General features: G+C 33.1%; 2 protein-coding genes across 13 annotated transcripts in view; both read left to right on the forward strand.

Moving 5' to 3' along the window:
- Nucleotides 1-10,757, forward strand: part of LOC136035969 (probable phospholipid-transporting ATPase IA) — a 188,967-nt gene extending 178,210 nt beyond the window's left edge. For 7 of the 12 annotated variants that reach the window (XR_010619585.1, XR_010619584.1, XR_010619591.1 and 4 more), the window contains 2 exons: nt 688-930; nt 4,872-10,757. Coding sequence is in view for 4 of the 12 variants with exons in the window: in XM_065717865.1 (XP_065573937.1) it covers nt 688-828 (141 nt within the window). In the remaining 8 variants the exon portion in view is untranslated. Of the gene's footprint in view, nt 1-687; nt 1,454-4,871 lie in introns of those variants that run through there. The other 5 variants (XM_065717867.1, XM_065717865.1, XM_065717866.1 and 2 more) reach the window with 2 other exon arrangements.
- A 2,186-nt stretch (nt 10,758-12,943) lies between these two features.
- LOC136035971 (pancreatic lipase-related protein 2-like) overlaps nt 12,944-16,351 on the forward strand; it is a 51,425-nt gene continuing 48,017 nt past the window's right edge. The window contains exon 1 of the mRNA XM_065717869.1: nt 12,944-13,063. Within this exon, the coding sequence (XP_065573941.1) occupies nt 13,024-13,063 (40 nt within the window). The 5' untranslated portion in view covers nt 12,944-13,023. The remainder of the gene's footprint in view (nt 13,064-16,351) is intronic.

Consider the following 16,351-nt stretch of genomic DNA (forward strand, 5'->3'; position numbering starts at 1 on the left):
AAACTTTTGTTTTGTTTACCAGACATTATATAATTCAGAATAAAAATCAGTTTTTCTAATTTCATTGGGCTGCTTTGTATGTAAATAGTTCAGAGTTCACTCTTTTGGTTAGATTTTATGGACGCAAACACACAAACCAATTGGCTTTTAATTAAAATTAAATAGTTACGGGCATCAAGCCATGGCTAATTATAGAAAAAACCAAGACAAATAGTCTGGGTGAGAGGCAAATCTGGCATAAGCTCTCTTTAGGATTGTATAAAAATGACTTCATTTCACTTGTTGATCAATCAGAATCAATACCCAAAATCAATCAGATCTTTCATACCTTAGTTCTATGACTATCTACCTTAGTCCTACCCTAGGAATGATGTATGGACGGGTGGATGATAGATTTATTGACCAACAAGTGAAATGACATCATTTGTATACAATCCTAAAAAAGGCTTATACCAGATTTGCCTCCCACATTGACTATCTATCTTGGTTTTTTCTACAATTAGCCATGGCTTGATGACCGCAAATACTTGATTTTAATTGAGAATCAACTTTTTTTTATAGACGAAAATTATGTTAAATTACTCCTTGATAGCTCATTGGGAAGCGATTTTCGTAGATTATCAGAAAAGACAAATTGCTAAAGATAATTTTGTGGTTCCCTTTATTAATTACATCGATTTATTTTAGACGGATTTGCTTTCTCCCAAGAAGAGCATGGAGCTGTACCACAATCTGAGGTCATTCGTGCATACGACACTACTCGACCGCGTCTTGATCAGAGTCAACACCCTTTGTAGAAAGATGTTTGCATATGTTCTCGTTGGATGACCTTGAAATGACATTGTAAAAATATCTTCTGATTCTTAATTTTGTTTCTTCAGAACGAAGCTGCAAAAACTTGTGCTTCTATGCTTGCATCCAGTAGCATTCGTAAGCATTAACCTTGAATGTATTGTTTCATAAATGGTTATTATAAATATTATCTTCCCTTGTGCCGGGCGGGTTTGAACCCAGGAGCCCCCGATTGGGAGGCACGATTACTTCCACTACACCAGCACAAGGGTTTTGAATGTATTGTTTGTTTATTTAATGTTTTCCAAAATAGTTTGCGAGATTCCCACCTTTAAGCAGGTTTTATGCTCACGTGGTTTAATTAGGCACTCTTACTCTGTGAAGGCCTTTATTTTAAAGCCAGCTTGATTTAATAGGACTTAAGAAAGTAGAGTGATAGATGTCTTTTTTGACGTATGAACGATTTTATTCGTCATTAATGTATAGTCATGAAAAACTAATTTAAAGAAACTAAATTTAATAAAATTGATGAAAATGAAAATAATTTAATAAAATTAAAAAATAGAAATTGTATCACGCGGTGGGATCAGTATCTTTCTTATAAGCGGAAATGATATTAAAGTTGCTCTTTTTGCTTTTATTATTATTGTTATTATTATTAGTTGTATTAGCTACTTTACAAGAAAGGGGAAGAGAAGTTGGACAGAAAAGTCCTAAAGTCTATGGATTATAGAAGTAGATCATATCCCTTTTCCGAAAGGGAGGTTTGTGAAGGTAATTACTGGTTAAGTTTATCCTCAAATATTTCAATGTTTAAATCTATGGAGGGGGGAAGGGTAGGGGGGTCGTGAAATACTCCGATTATTTATATTATGGACTTAGATCAACAGTGATCAGCTCGTAATTTCAAGAATTACGTTCAAGAAAATGATGGTAAAATCACGGGAAATCTTGGATACTTCCCCGCTCATTTTCTGGACCAAATACAACATTAAGTGCGATTTCAAGTTGTTTGGCCTAGCAACAATTTGGAAAAGTAGACAGTAATAATCAATCTAAAAATAAAACTTGTGATTTTGATCAAATGTTTAAGGACCTAGTCACTTTTTGCTCTTTATAGGTTTATTAGAGAGTGGTCATATTCCTTTTCGTTTCTTTTGTCAATAGCATCTTAAACAAATTCTCATTTTAACTTCCATAAATGATCGCTTCTTGGACAAAACTAAATTTTGGACAATGATAAACGGGAGCTAAAAAGCGCAATATTTCTACATCGAAGGTATCATCCAACAATACGATACTACTGGGTATTGATATCCATGATATCGTATCGAGGATCGGACAACCCGACATATAGTTTAACTGTTCGTCAGGTATGGCTGAATTAGGAAGTGGTTTAATTTGTTAAGTGTTAGAGGTAAAAATTGTGCCATTGGTAGTGGATATTATAGGGTATAGTACCGGTAGGAATGCAATTTTTTCTCCATTCTTTTGCTTTTACGTGCTTTCTGAGCTTGATTAAATATAGAAGAAACTACTGCCCCAGAAGCAATTATTTACCCAATTATATATATATATATATATATATATATATATATATATATATATATATATATATATATATATATATATATATATATATATATATATATATATATATATATATATATATTTTAATTTTTTTTTTAGCAGTACTGGCTATTTTTATTTACAAAATTTTAATTTAGTGGAGTCATTTTTCGTCTTAAAGGCTCAATTCCGCTCGTAAGCTTATTCTATAGGAATAACTATTTTTATGTTCTAGTGACTTCGAGAATTAACTAATCCACTGACCCGTTCATTCACTTCATCCGGGGGATAATTTTGGGTATATTTCTGCTTGAGACTTAAAATTTAAGATAAGATGTATTTCAACCAAAAAATTACAAAATCAATCAATAATACAATCATAAATCCCAACAAAGGCTCCTTGACCAGTGAAGGAGGGGGATCATGGAATAAAACGTTAAATCGTTAAACATTGAAACCATAATATTTAAGACATTTACTAATAAAAGTAATAAAAAAAGGACGGATAGAAGGAGAGCTTATTTATATATGAGAAAATCTACAACTGAAATCAGGCGATACGGGACTTGGTAGAGCGGGTGAAAAAAATAAAAAGATTCAGCGTTAGTCAAATTGCAGGTTAAAATCATTGTAAAAAAAATCAGTCACCTGGCGTTTTCAAACCTTAAACCAACTGATATTTTATATAAACAACTAGAAAAAACAATAAAACAAAATTATAATAAAAACCTATTTATTAAAAAATTATAATAAAAATAAAAACCTATTAAAAAAAGAAACCAAAACACTGAGTGAAAAATACATTCAATATATAGAATAAAAAAAATATGATTAATCAATAAATGCTAGAAGGATATATTTCTACGGGCAATATTTGGTGGCACTGAACTGGAATTCCAGTGCTGCCAAGCTTTCTATATTAACTCTTTTTGCTGTCGAAACTCTTTTCACTCCCATTGCTTGGTCATCCATTCCATCTATGGCTTTTCATATTTTCAGTAGCAGCTGAGGATATGGATGGACTGTCCCTCAATTTTCCCCTGCCATCGTTTTTTTTCTTTTCCCTCTGTTCTTTCTCATTTACTCCTTTCACTTACGTCGAATGTTCAAATATTTTGCGAAAAAATTAATAATCGACTGCAAATTCGTACTGTAAAGGTTCTTTAAGGGCAGTAAGATAAAAAGTGTTTGGCTACTGATATTAAAGATAAAACTAGTTTGAAGGTCCGGAACTAATATAATCCTTTCTAATCTAAATCTGAGGACTGGCTAAGGGGAGGGGATTTAGCTGAAACTTGCAGTTGCTATTGAGCGAGATGTTGAACAACAAATGCTACTACTACTACTACTGCGACTATATGCCACTGCGAGTAATTGTGATTAAAACAAAGACTACTTGCAACTGCAATTACATGCGACTATCATCATTTTTCTTCAACAGCTTACCGCGTTGGACTCTAAGGTCTCTCACTGGGCCCGTTTATATGACCCTTATTACTGTTCGCTGAAAAAACTAAAGTGTTTTGTTCTTTGTTTGTATTCAAAGAGTAACTTCATTATTGTCAAAAGTCAAACTTATTGAGATGCAGTAAAAAATTCTACTTAAGCGTTTTGCCCTTTTCTCCTCTCTCTGGAAATGATAACTTACTTGTGCTTTTCTTATCCAAACCGTCAGCAACCGACTTTTCTGTGTATCTTCGAACTTACTCATTCCGCCTTACTGTTTCTAGTAAGGTGCAGTGAGTGATTCTTTTTGCTCCTCTATGTATTCCCTGTTTATTCCTTTCAGTTCTACCGAATCAGTAAATATTTTGAAAAAAAATGTTGGCTATTTTGAATAAAAAAAAGCTTCAATATAAAAATTAAATTTTAAGTAAAATTTTTAAATAAAATAAATTTAAAAAAGTTATTGAACCAATACTAAAAAAGTGTATGGCTTATTTGCTCTTGCAAAGCATATTTTCCAATAGAATACACTTGTCCAGGGTAGAATAGCAGGAATAATTACCTTAGTTTTTAGCAGGTAACATTATATCTTAGGGACGGGGGGCTGCATTGTGCCCTAAACTTGAGGTTTTGCGCGTATAAATACAAGCTTGTTTCGTTCTCAGTTTCCAAGAAATAATGCAACCAGTATGGATCGTAATCCCTGCTCCCTGGGTCGTAATACCGCAGAAGTCTTTAATATTAGAGGATAAGTTTATAGGCTGGCTTTTGTTTCTCTCTTTTTTGAAATCGAAATAAATTCAGCCTTGTTCTTTCACGTGTATAAACTCACATGAAGTCTTTAAACTATTATTAATATAAATGTATATATTTTTAATTTTAGACGTGTCCAAATAGTAATTTCCATTTGGTACTTTTGTTTTTGTTATTGTTATTTTATGAAAGTAAATAGAACTTGAACTTACTAAAAACAAAACGTCTTAAGATGTAAAAGCGCTGTCTATTTTAAAAGAATTTTTATACATCTTCTACTGTTTTTCCAATTATTTTTTACCATGTTTTAGGTGTTTACCGTACCGTGGAACAAATTTATATGAAGTGTTGCATCATTTATTCAACTAATTTGTCAGTTGGCTATTATTCTGAATTTTTTAAGGTCAAGGAACATTTTTAGGGGCAGTTGGATATGAAAGTTGCAAGGGGACAGGTCAGTGTTGTCGGAAGGGTGGTTAAATCGGCTCCTGTAAAAAGTGTACGTTACGTTCGCTGAATGAGCTCATTTTCACAGTCAAAACAGTATCATTCTTCAGCCTTTTTTGTGCTTATTTTGTATTGGTGCTTAAATATTTCCATTGTTGCCACTTCATGGCAGAAAAAATATAGTAGTTGACAACACGTAGTTCATTTTATGAGGAAATTTCAAAACACATACAACGCTATGACGAGTATTTACAAAACATTTAAAACTTTGTAAAGATTGTTTATGGTGGATAATTTTTTTTGTAATAAACAGTTTGGCTGCGTCTGTTCTCATTTTGTTTGGCCACCAAACTGAATTTACTTTGTTGACATGCTTAATATTTCAAAATTTCTTTGCTTTAAATTCATCTTAAGTCTTCTTTTGCTGCCTCCCTTTGTCTATCTTTTTTCTCTTTCTTTTGTTCTTGAATCTGCTTATTCAATTGAATCTGAAAAGTAAGGCGTTGTATAAGATATACCGTTTCAAGTACGAAAATAAATTTATCTTTTATTTTCCATCTGCTTCTTTTATCGAAGTATTTACAGTTTAATGCACGAGTTGCTAGGTGCGCGTTAATGTCTGGTTCCGTTGATTTTATGTTTTATATTATATTTTGTATATTTATTTAATATGTTTAACTGCTTTCATGGGTTTTTGAGGATTTCAACTCGGAGATCAAACTTGTACAAAATATTGTTTCTTAATTGGCTCATTTTTAGCCCCCAGTTCGTGTCTCTTTTTTTTACATTTATTTCTATGCATGCCAGTTATATATTTGCATCGTATACAGTATATATTATATATAGTGTATGTTATAACTCTAGCATGGATAAAACAAAACGGCACTTTTGAGAACTGTCATCAATAAATTTATTGTTTAATACTGAAAGGAGAAGACAGATATAGTAAAAATTGTTCTAAGAATTTTTGTCATCACTTATTTGTAAGGGTCTTGGCCGTCAAAATTGGGTTCTTGTCCAGAAGCTGAAAATCTGCTTGAATTTTGTTCCAATTTAGTCCAAACTTGTGTTATTTATCAAGTCCCCATTGGATCGTTCGGATTTAAGATGATCTAATTTTTTATTGTTTTTCTTTTTATTGCAGAAAAGCGTTTTGGTTTCTTTACAAGTTTTTGATATGCTATTGTCCTGCAGTCCGGGGGCTTTAATGTTTCCAACGTGATACGACAACTTTACTGTCACTCGGAGGCTGATATTTGGCTTCGACCATCTACCAAGCTATATTATGGGCTGCATCAAGTTGAAAAATTACATTAAATTGTCCCAATTTTTTCCAAACTTATGTTATTGGTCCAATCCCCATTGGATCGTTTGGAGCTAAAATGATATAATTTCTTATTTATTTGTTTTCTTTTGTTATTACAGAAAAGCCAAACTAACGTTTTGGTTTACAGGATAAGAGATAAGAATTTCAACAAAGCGGCTATCACAAGCCCAAAAAGGCTTAATTCGCACTTTAGTATCAGTACAAAAAAAAATTGATAAGAAATTTAAGAAATAGTCAACGTCCTAAAATCATAAAATTACAATCAATAAAAAAGTGTAAATATAAAAACTCGTAAAATTAAAACAGGGAAAACAAATTTAAACAAAAGTCTAGCTAGCCGGAATTACAAAATTTGCAATTGCCAAATAAACACTCAAACGATAAGATAAAAGTGGAGTGAGGGGGGGGGATTATTGATTTAAAATTTTAATTATGTGAGGGATGAATGTTCTTCTAAATCTTTCAGTGGAAACTCTTATTGGGACAATAAAGGGAATGTTTCTTGAAACAAAACGTAGGGGGCGTGTTCAGGGGTTGGGGTAAATGTTCACGAGTGAAAAGGGAAGTAGTACGAGGGTTATGCATGGCATTGTGGGTGAAACGCAAGGAAATTTGTGCTCTCCTTTCCTTAAGGGTGACTAGATTTGCTCTCCGAAGAAGAGCAATATGTTTGAGTCAATATCAGAGTTTCTTTACAAATTTGCGGTATGCTATTGTTCCGCGGTCCAGGGGGCTTTAATGTTTCCAACGTGATACGGCAACTTTGCTATCACTCGAAGGCTGATACTCGGCTTTATCCATCTACCAAGCTATATTTTGAACTACATTAAGGTGAAATATTACATTAAATCGTGTCAATTTTATATGGACTTGTGTTATTGGTCAAATCCCCAATGGACCTTTCCTAGTTGAAATGATTTTTTTTTTGTTTTTTTTTTATTATAAAACGGCAAAATCCAACATTTGTAAGGTTTTATGGTTTCTTTACAAGTCTTTGATGTGCTTTTGTTCATCAGTCTAAGGGGTTTAATGTTTCAACATGATACGACAACTTTGCTCTTACTCGAACGCCAAGATTCAGTTTTATCCATCTACCAAACTACATTTTGAGACTTCATTCTTGTTTTTTAGTTGATCAGAAACATGGGAAAAGCTAGAAACGTTCTTATTTTGTAGGGAAGCTTAGAACAAACTCTAAGAAATTGCCTAAGCAATATCAAATTTTGTTAAATAAATGGATAGATCTGAAATTAAAGAATCCAATCATATAGGTATACTGTTTTTTTTTTGTTACAAGCTATAATTGAAGGTTTGTCGCAAAATAGTGTGTTTCAAAGGTTAAATAAACCTCTTTTTCCATAAAAATGTCCAATGTTCGGCTTAACTTTGAAAACTGTATTAAAACATCGTAAATAAGTTAGAAAAAAGTCATTCGTTCTTCTTCTTGTATTGTCCCCATCTAGAATTTTGTTGCTAGCACCATCTCATTCTTTCCGTACCCCAAAAAATATTTTGCATGAATCCTAGGAGCAGTAAGTGTCTTGCACCATCCACTAAGACATCATATTTTTCATACAGGTTTAAACGCGCTTGTTTGTATATTTGTTTAGGATAGTCATTTCGTGGATTTGAAAGTTGATTTAATTGGAAGTTGAGCCAGTATTAGGAATGTTGCCACCTTCGTATCTTTTTAGTTTTTTCTTTTCTTTTCTAATTGAAGATTTCTCTTTTCTTTTTTCTAATTGAAAATTATACGTCTTAAGATCTGAATGTATTTTTAATTATTGTATAAATAAATATTTTGTTATAAATTAAGCAATGGCTCTTGTGTTTTTCGTGCCTTTTTTATGAGGAAGCTCTGTAAGTACCAAATACATCCAAAAAAAAAAAAAAAAAAAAAAAAAAAAAAATGCCTCCTAGAACCACTTTAGATCTTGATAACCTTTGATTATCTGAGATTTTACTTTTGGTTGTTTTAAGACCATAAGGTTTTAAGAATATCACATATTCGTTGAGCCTTCAAAAAAAAATGCAACATTAATTACTTAATTTTCACCGCGTTTTTCCTCCGTAAAATTCAAACATTAACAAATATTCCGACTCCCAACGACAACTAAAGACAGGTGCACACGCAAAAAAAAAAGCGGGGAGAAGGCCGATTAGAAAAATGGAATATTTTTTATATTTAAAAAAAACGTACCAAGGACATAAAAAAATAAGTACCAAGGATATGAAAAAAAAAACTGCCTCGTGGAACTATATTATATCTATTCATACTTGGAAACCTGCGATTTTCTAAAATTTGTCTTTTGGTTGTTTGATAATCATGAAGTTTTAAGGATAATACCACAGATTTTTTAGTTTTGCCATGCTGAGGCGTCAAAATAAAAATACAAAATTAATTACTTAATTTTGACTGCGCTTTTCCTCTGTAAAATTTGACAAAAATTTTGGAATAGTCATCTTGTTGAAACTAGTCGTTAAAGTCAAATAACTGTACCTCCTGGGATGACTTAACCCCCACGCCCCTGGGGCAATTGTTGTCAGGTAAGTCGCCCGTTATTTATATACCAGTTGGCTATTGTGGAAAGGTATCATGTTTGATCCTGAGTCTCTAAAAAGGCTAAGAACCTTAAAGTAAAACTTTTAGAAAATATCGAGGGGAACGTCCAACAGAATCAAAGCAAACTATAAGTTGGAGGGTTTACAAAAAGATACTATAGCAATATCTATGGAACGGCTAAGGGTGTTAAGTTGAAACTTTAAAGGCATGTTGGGAGGTATTCTGAAAAAGGTAAGGAAGATCAGCCACCCCTTCCCCCTCTTGCCCTTTTATATTCTCGCCTTAGCGCTAATTGAGATCTCAAAGAGACATTTTATTTGAAATAGTTACAACGTCTAATAGTTTGCCTTCGGGGGTGCCCTGCCCCACAGCCCCGGGACGAGGAACGTGAATAATGCAACATGTCTATTTTTTATACGCAAAATATTTCATTAAGAAGGGCGGAATGTTTGATACTGAATGTGTCCTAAACGACTAAGGGCATTGAGGCAAAATTTTGGAAATTTTTCAGGGACATGTTGAGCTAAATTGAAAGAAACTATAATGATCCAAGTTACCAAAAAGGCTTTTCTACAATATCTTGGGAACGGGTAAGGGGGTATCTTGGGAACGGGTATTAGCTTGATTTCAGGGCCACTAACTCTACTTTTTAAAATAGTGTAAAACTTTATCTGCGAATGAAAACTAATGATGCCCTTTCTTCTTTTATTGTCCCTATTCGCCGGGGTATACGGCAGGGTGGAGTATTATCTCCTAGTATTTTTAAATTCTTTATTTCTAGTATTCTTGAGAATATTTGTTCTTTGTGTTTTTTTATGTAAACTGATATTTCATACCTTCCTTATGCTGATGATATTCTTCTACTTAGCTGGTCTAAACTCAGTTTACCGCAGATGGTTCTTAAATATTCTTATGCTTTTACTAAAATCGGTCTTCCGCTTAACTTTGGTGAATGTGAGTATTTTTTTTTTCAATTTTCCATCCTTTCCTTAATCTCTAAGCTCTAAAAAATTTCTATTCATCATGTGGATTCGATGCGGTGGTTGGGTTTTACACTTACCAAAAAATTTTTAACTTTTCGTGAGTATGCTGTCCGGAACGCTAGAACAAAAATCCAGATTGGTTACTCTAAAATTATAGCCAGTCGACGCAAATATAATCGTATAGAATCGCATTGCCTTTGGAAAGCTTTATTTTAGCTTTTCAGATCATTTTGTTCTTTACTTTTTTGGGCTTTGTCCTTTTTTTAGGAATAAGGATTTTAGTAATATTCGAGTGGCCTATTTCCATTTTTTGTAAAAATCTTCCTATCATCCTCTTTGGTGTAGGAATCGAAAAATAACAGATAAGTTTTACCTTCCGAATATTACTGAGAAGATGACTGGTTTACACGAAAAGCTTTCAGAAACAGTGCATATTTTCATATAAATAAATATTTAAAATAATAAATATTTAATATCATATAATAAATATTTTCAGGTATTTATCTGGTTTGGATTAGAAAAATTAAAATTATTGTTCAGACATCATAAATATTTTGCAGATTGCAGTTAAATAAAGTTATCTTATTTAAAAATATCAGGAATTATTCTAGTTTCAGTTGAAAAATCAGATTTTTTGTTAGTACCCCCCGAAAATTACTGTACTTTACATAACTATTTCTACATGCTTTTTATAAAGGTAAAAATCCTATTTTGATTTTCGTATGCAGGAAGATAATAATAACACTTGCTACTACAGAGTTATAGAAAAATGGAGTTTTTAAAAAAATTGATTAAAAAAAATTATTTATGAAAGGTTTTTAAATACATCAATTACCTTTCAAATGAGCCATTAAACAGCTCTGTGAATTTCCAATGCACCGCCAGCTGCACTGAAAAAAAAAAAACAGAAAAAAAAACAAAGAAGTTGTCGATATAGAATATCGTGCTTACGGTCACTTTTCTTGATTTTCAAACCATAATATTTTCCTTGTTTTTCAAGCTAAGGGACAGTTAATCTCCTATGTAGTGATATTAGACAATGTGGTTCTAATAATATACTTAGCTTTTTGATCTGATTCTAGTTTTAGGAGTTATGGGCTATTTTATTTTCTACTATGGGGCGTGATCGTCACTTATTAAGTTGCTAGCTACCGCTGCGCCCCAGATTGAAGCTTAGGTTGAATTTTTTGAACTAAGATTGGATTTGATGAGAGAAAGAATAATTAGTATGGTGTATAAGGCGCCCAGTGCTCACCTGGATGATTTTGTGGTAAGCATGAGTCAGCTGATGGTACCCTCTGTAACTAGTCTGTAACTGCAACTAGTCTGTAATATTGTTATGGGTAATTTTAATTTTAAACTTCTTGATTTGTCTAATCATAATGTTGATTTTTTTATTTTATGATGTCGAATGATCTATTCCCGCTTGTGAGTGTACCCACGAGGATTGATCTACTCCCGCTACCCACGAGGATTACTGAACAGAGTGCGACCTTAACTGATTCGATTTTCGTTCGTTGGTTTTGAGGTTGCTGATGTTGAGGCTTTTCCTGGTTTTGCCCATCTTCCATTGCTGAGCGTTATGAAGTGTCAGTCGCACAGACAAAAGAAAAAGAAATTAAAGACAAAGTTAATGAAAAAAGTGAATCTTCAAAAGTTGGTGGAGGGGGTTAGTGTTATCGATTGGATCCCCGTGTTTTCTGTAGAAGAATCTCCTCCAAGAGCACTTGATTATATAATATGTTTTATTCTACTTATTTATCATAGTACATGTCCCAGTAAGGCAATGAAAGTGAAGAAACAGGAACCCCGTAAGTCTTAGATAACGAGTGAAATACTGGAAGAAAGAAAGCTAAAACAAAGTTATCTAAATGATAAAAGTGATGTTTCGTATGGATTGTTCAAAAAACAGCGAAATTTAATGAACAAATTACATCGCAGAGCTATGGCAGAATATTATGATAGGAAATTTTTAAATAGTAAAGGAAATATCAAAGAAACATGGAAACTGATAAATGAAGTGACCGATGGGAATGCTGAAATGGGAGTGGATGAAACACAACTTGATTGGTTCGCCCCTGATGATATGTCTGGAGTTGCAACTAAATTTGTTAGTTTTTTTTGTGTAATATTGGTATCGAAGTGCAAAATAGTGTAAAAAATAGATGTCAACAGTTTCAAGAATACATTATATGTAATAACAGAGGTGAAAATTTTGAATTAGCCTTAGATCCGTGTATAAGGGTTTAACTGCTTAAAATAACAAAATCTCTGAAATCAAATTCTGCGGGAGTGGACGGCTTATCTCTTCGAGCGTTAAAGGCAAAAATACTTTATATCCTACCGTGTCTGCTTTGTATTATAAACCTGTCATTTGAAAAGGGTATTTTCCCTGATCAGCTAAAAGTTGTGAAAGTAACACTACCTTATAAAGGTGGCCCTAAAAAGTAAATTGAGAATTGGAGACTGATTTCGATAGTTCCATTGTTTTCAAAACTATTAGAAAAAATTGTTCATAGACGTTTATATAGTTTCCTACAGGCTAATGGTTTGCTGAGTGAGACCCAATTCGGATTTCGCAAAGGGCATTCGAGGACGAATACTTTGCAACAACTTATGGAACCAATTAACAAAGGTACGGACAGAGGTTTCATTAGAATTGAGCGTGAGAGAAATATATTAGAACAACATGCATTAGGCGTATCTCATACAAGTACACATCTTTTCTTCACTGAAAGAAACGTCTGCTCCTTGAAGTTTCTGTAAGAAAACACCAAACAATTCTTATAACCTGGGAAGCGTATACGCCTATTCTGGAGGGTGGATTTTATCTTGTTCGAACCATGTTTAAGCGCTAATTTCTTTTATTAACAAACAAATGAAGAAATTTAAAACTTTATCTGTATACATGAACATTGTAGATAGGGTGGAACTCAGAATTTCAAGGTATTTATATTTTACGCTGGATTTTTTAAATATTTCTGAAGCTTTGGTAACATAGGGAGACAAATATTTATTATCTACTTATAAAATCTTTTGGCTGTTATTCAAGATCTTCTAAAAATATTTCGCTGATAAGAAGTTTATAATTTTGAACGTAGGAAAAGTGTAGCAAAACAGTATTCCGATTTACAAGTAAAAATATGTTTACGTACCAAATAATTTTACTGATCGCAATCTTTGGTGAGTAACTACGGGACTTTTTATAAGGCGTTCTGTGGATATTCCTAGTTATTAGAAAGCTATACCAAAATCTTAATTATTTATATGGGTAGAATAAAATTCAATACACACAGCGTGCCCTACCCTTTGATAAATCAATATTCCCAAAACCACACATTTGACCAATACTATTTTTTATGCTATTTTGCCTATTGGAAAAAGATAAAATATTTTAAGGGTATATATACATATATATATATATATATATATATATATATATATATATATATATATATATATATATATATATGTATATATATATATATGTATATATATGTATGTATCCATTTGTTGGGGAACTGGACAAGGGGGGATGAATCAACAAGGCTGAACAAAATAGATATTCTAAAGTTTGATCAGATGTGTTTTAGGGAATGATAGGCTGGGAGGGGCTGATTGTCCTCTATTCAATTTAGACACCTAAAAGGGCACTAAAACTTCCAACTTACAATCAAGTGAACTCAATCTGATCCAAAGCTTACACCACCAACCGTTTTAAAAAAAACCTTTTATGCCCCGAAGCATAACTTATAACCTTTGTCCATAGGCTCCGGGGGATTGTGTTCACCCTAAAGGCATTGTTATATGATTTTGGACTCTTGGTAACAACATGGCTATCTCACAATTTCAGTTGAATGCGTTTCGGGAAAAGAAGATGTAAGGGAGGGGTTGGGCTAGCTGCTCTCCATGATGTTTAACTCTTAAGAGTGAATTAGAACTATACAATTCCAATAAATTGAGTCTCTTCTAAGTTCAGACGACCACCCTTTTTACAATAACCTTATACGCTTCTTGGGCATAACTTACAACCTTTACCCCCAGACTCTGTGGAATTTTGTCAACCCTAAAGGCCTTGTTATATGATCTTTGGACTATTTTTGAACAAATAGCTATCTCAAAATTTTTATCGGATGCATTTGCGGAAAATACGAAGTAGGGTGATAGTGGCTTCCCTCCGATCACTTTGAATCATAAAAAGGCCACTAAAACACCGATTTCCAACCAAATGAGCCCATTCTGGTGTTTTTACTACCACCATTTCCATAAAAACATTATATGCCCTCAGGACATAACTTACAGCCCTTACACTGACGGCTGGGGAAAGGAGGTCATCCTGAAAGACATAATTTCTAAGCCTTTCAAACACGCTGAACCAAATGGCAATCTCAAAATTTTGATTAGATATGTTTTGGGAATGTGTGGGTGTGTGGTCGAGGGGGTTGGCATGTTGTCCTCCAATCCCCTTTGAATAATAAACAGGGCACAAAATTTTTTCTCAGATGCATTTCGAGAAAATACGAGGTGTAGGGGAGTATTCACCCTCCAATAATCCTGAATCTTCAAAAAGGGCATTAGAAATGCTGATCAGTAATCCAATGATCCCCTTCCGAAGTTTGTACGATCACCCTTTCTATGTAAACCTTATATCCCCTGAGGCATATTTTATAGCCCATGCCTTCAGGGCTGACGGGGGCTTGTCATCCTCAAAGACATGATTATGGGATATAAAAATTTTGATGGTATTTTCTTGGAGAAATGATGGGCGTGGGAAGGAGGTTAGTTAACCTCCGATGGCTTTCAACTATTAAAAAGGGCACTAGGCCTTTCATTGTCCAATCGAATGAGCTCTTTTCAAAGTTTCTACGACTAGAAATGGTTATCCCGAAATTTCTATCAGATTCATTTCAAGAAAATAAGAGGTGTTAGGGGGTGGGTGCTGTATGTTCCAGGTTCTAGGTCCGAGAGGTTCCAGGTTCGAACCTTGGCTTTAGCATTAATACAAAAGAAGAAAAAAACTATGAAAGGTAAAAACTACAAAAAAAACTAAAAAGAAAATACTAAAAAAACTAAAAAGGCTAAAAAATTGAAAAACTAAAAAAATGGTAAAAAACTAAAAAAAAAAAAAGAAAAAAAGGTAAAAACTACAAAAAAAACTAAAAAGAAAAAAAAACTAAAAACTAATAAAAAAAACTCAAAAAAACTAAAAACTGAAAAATAAAAAAAATAAAAAAAAGGAAACAACTGAAAAATAAAGGAGAAAAATAAAAACTAAAAAACCGGGACAGAGGGAATATAAATGACTACCGGGACACTCAAAGAGGAATTACAGACTGGGACACTGGGACACAAATATCGACCGGGACATATAAATGACGACCAGGACATTCAAAGATAAATTACAGACCGGGACACAAATGACGACCAGGACACCGGGACAAAGGGAATATAAATGACGGCCGGGACGCTCAAAGAGAAATTACAGACTAGGACACTGGGACACAAATCACGACCGGGATACTGGGAATATAAATGACGACCGGGACACAGGGACACAACTACAACGGGGATACCAGGGGCACAGGGGGATATATAAATGGGACAATTTTATGTTGCATGTTCAAGAGTCGGTAAACCTGACAATCTATTTATATGCAAGGTGGGGCACAGGTACACAACTACATTGGCGCGTAACTAATATGGCGCGTAACGACTTACGCGCGTGGGGGGGCGTGTGGGGGGTTTGTGGGGGCGCATATATATATATATATATATATATATATATATATATATATATATATATATATATATATATATATATATATATATATATATATATATATATATATATATATATATATATATACATATATACATATATATATATATATATATATATATATATATATATATATATATATATATATATATATATATATATATACATATATATATATATATATATATATATATATATATATATATATATATATATATATATATATATATATGTATATATATATATATATATATATATATAGATTGTCCGGTTTACCGACTCTTGAATATGCAACATATAATTGTCCATGGGAAAAACAATCCGTATCAACATCCATACCGCATTTTTCTAATGGTCGCCCTTTAGCTTTGTTGATGGTGATTGCAAATGCTAATCTAATTGGTAAGTGCAATCTTTTAAATTTAAAAGGCAGATCCGTTGGAATCATGAGAATGCAAGGAATAAGAACAGCCTTGCCCTAGGAGGGCTCTATCAATATTGTTGCCTCTATTACGTTTCCCATTGTTTTTGTTTACGGCAAGTCGCGTGCCATTGCAAAGCTTTAATGGGCTAATATTTCGCAACAGTATTATTGGTACGCCTGTTTTTAGTTTTAGCACGTGTGGTGGAAACCCTGGGAGATCCAGGGAATTTAAAAATTATGATGGATAGTTAACCGCTTCATTTGATTC

The sequence above is a fragment of the Artemia franciscana genome, chromosome 15 (assembly GCF_032884065.1).
Source record: "Artemia franciscana chromosome 15, ASM3288406v1, whole genome shotgun sequence".
Lineage (NCBI taxonomy): Eukaryota > Metazoa > Arthropoda > Branchiopoda > Anostraca > Artemiidae > Artemia > Artemia franciscana.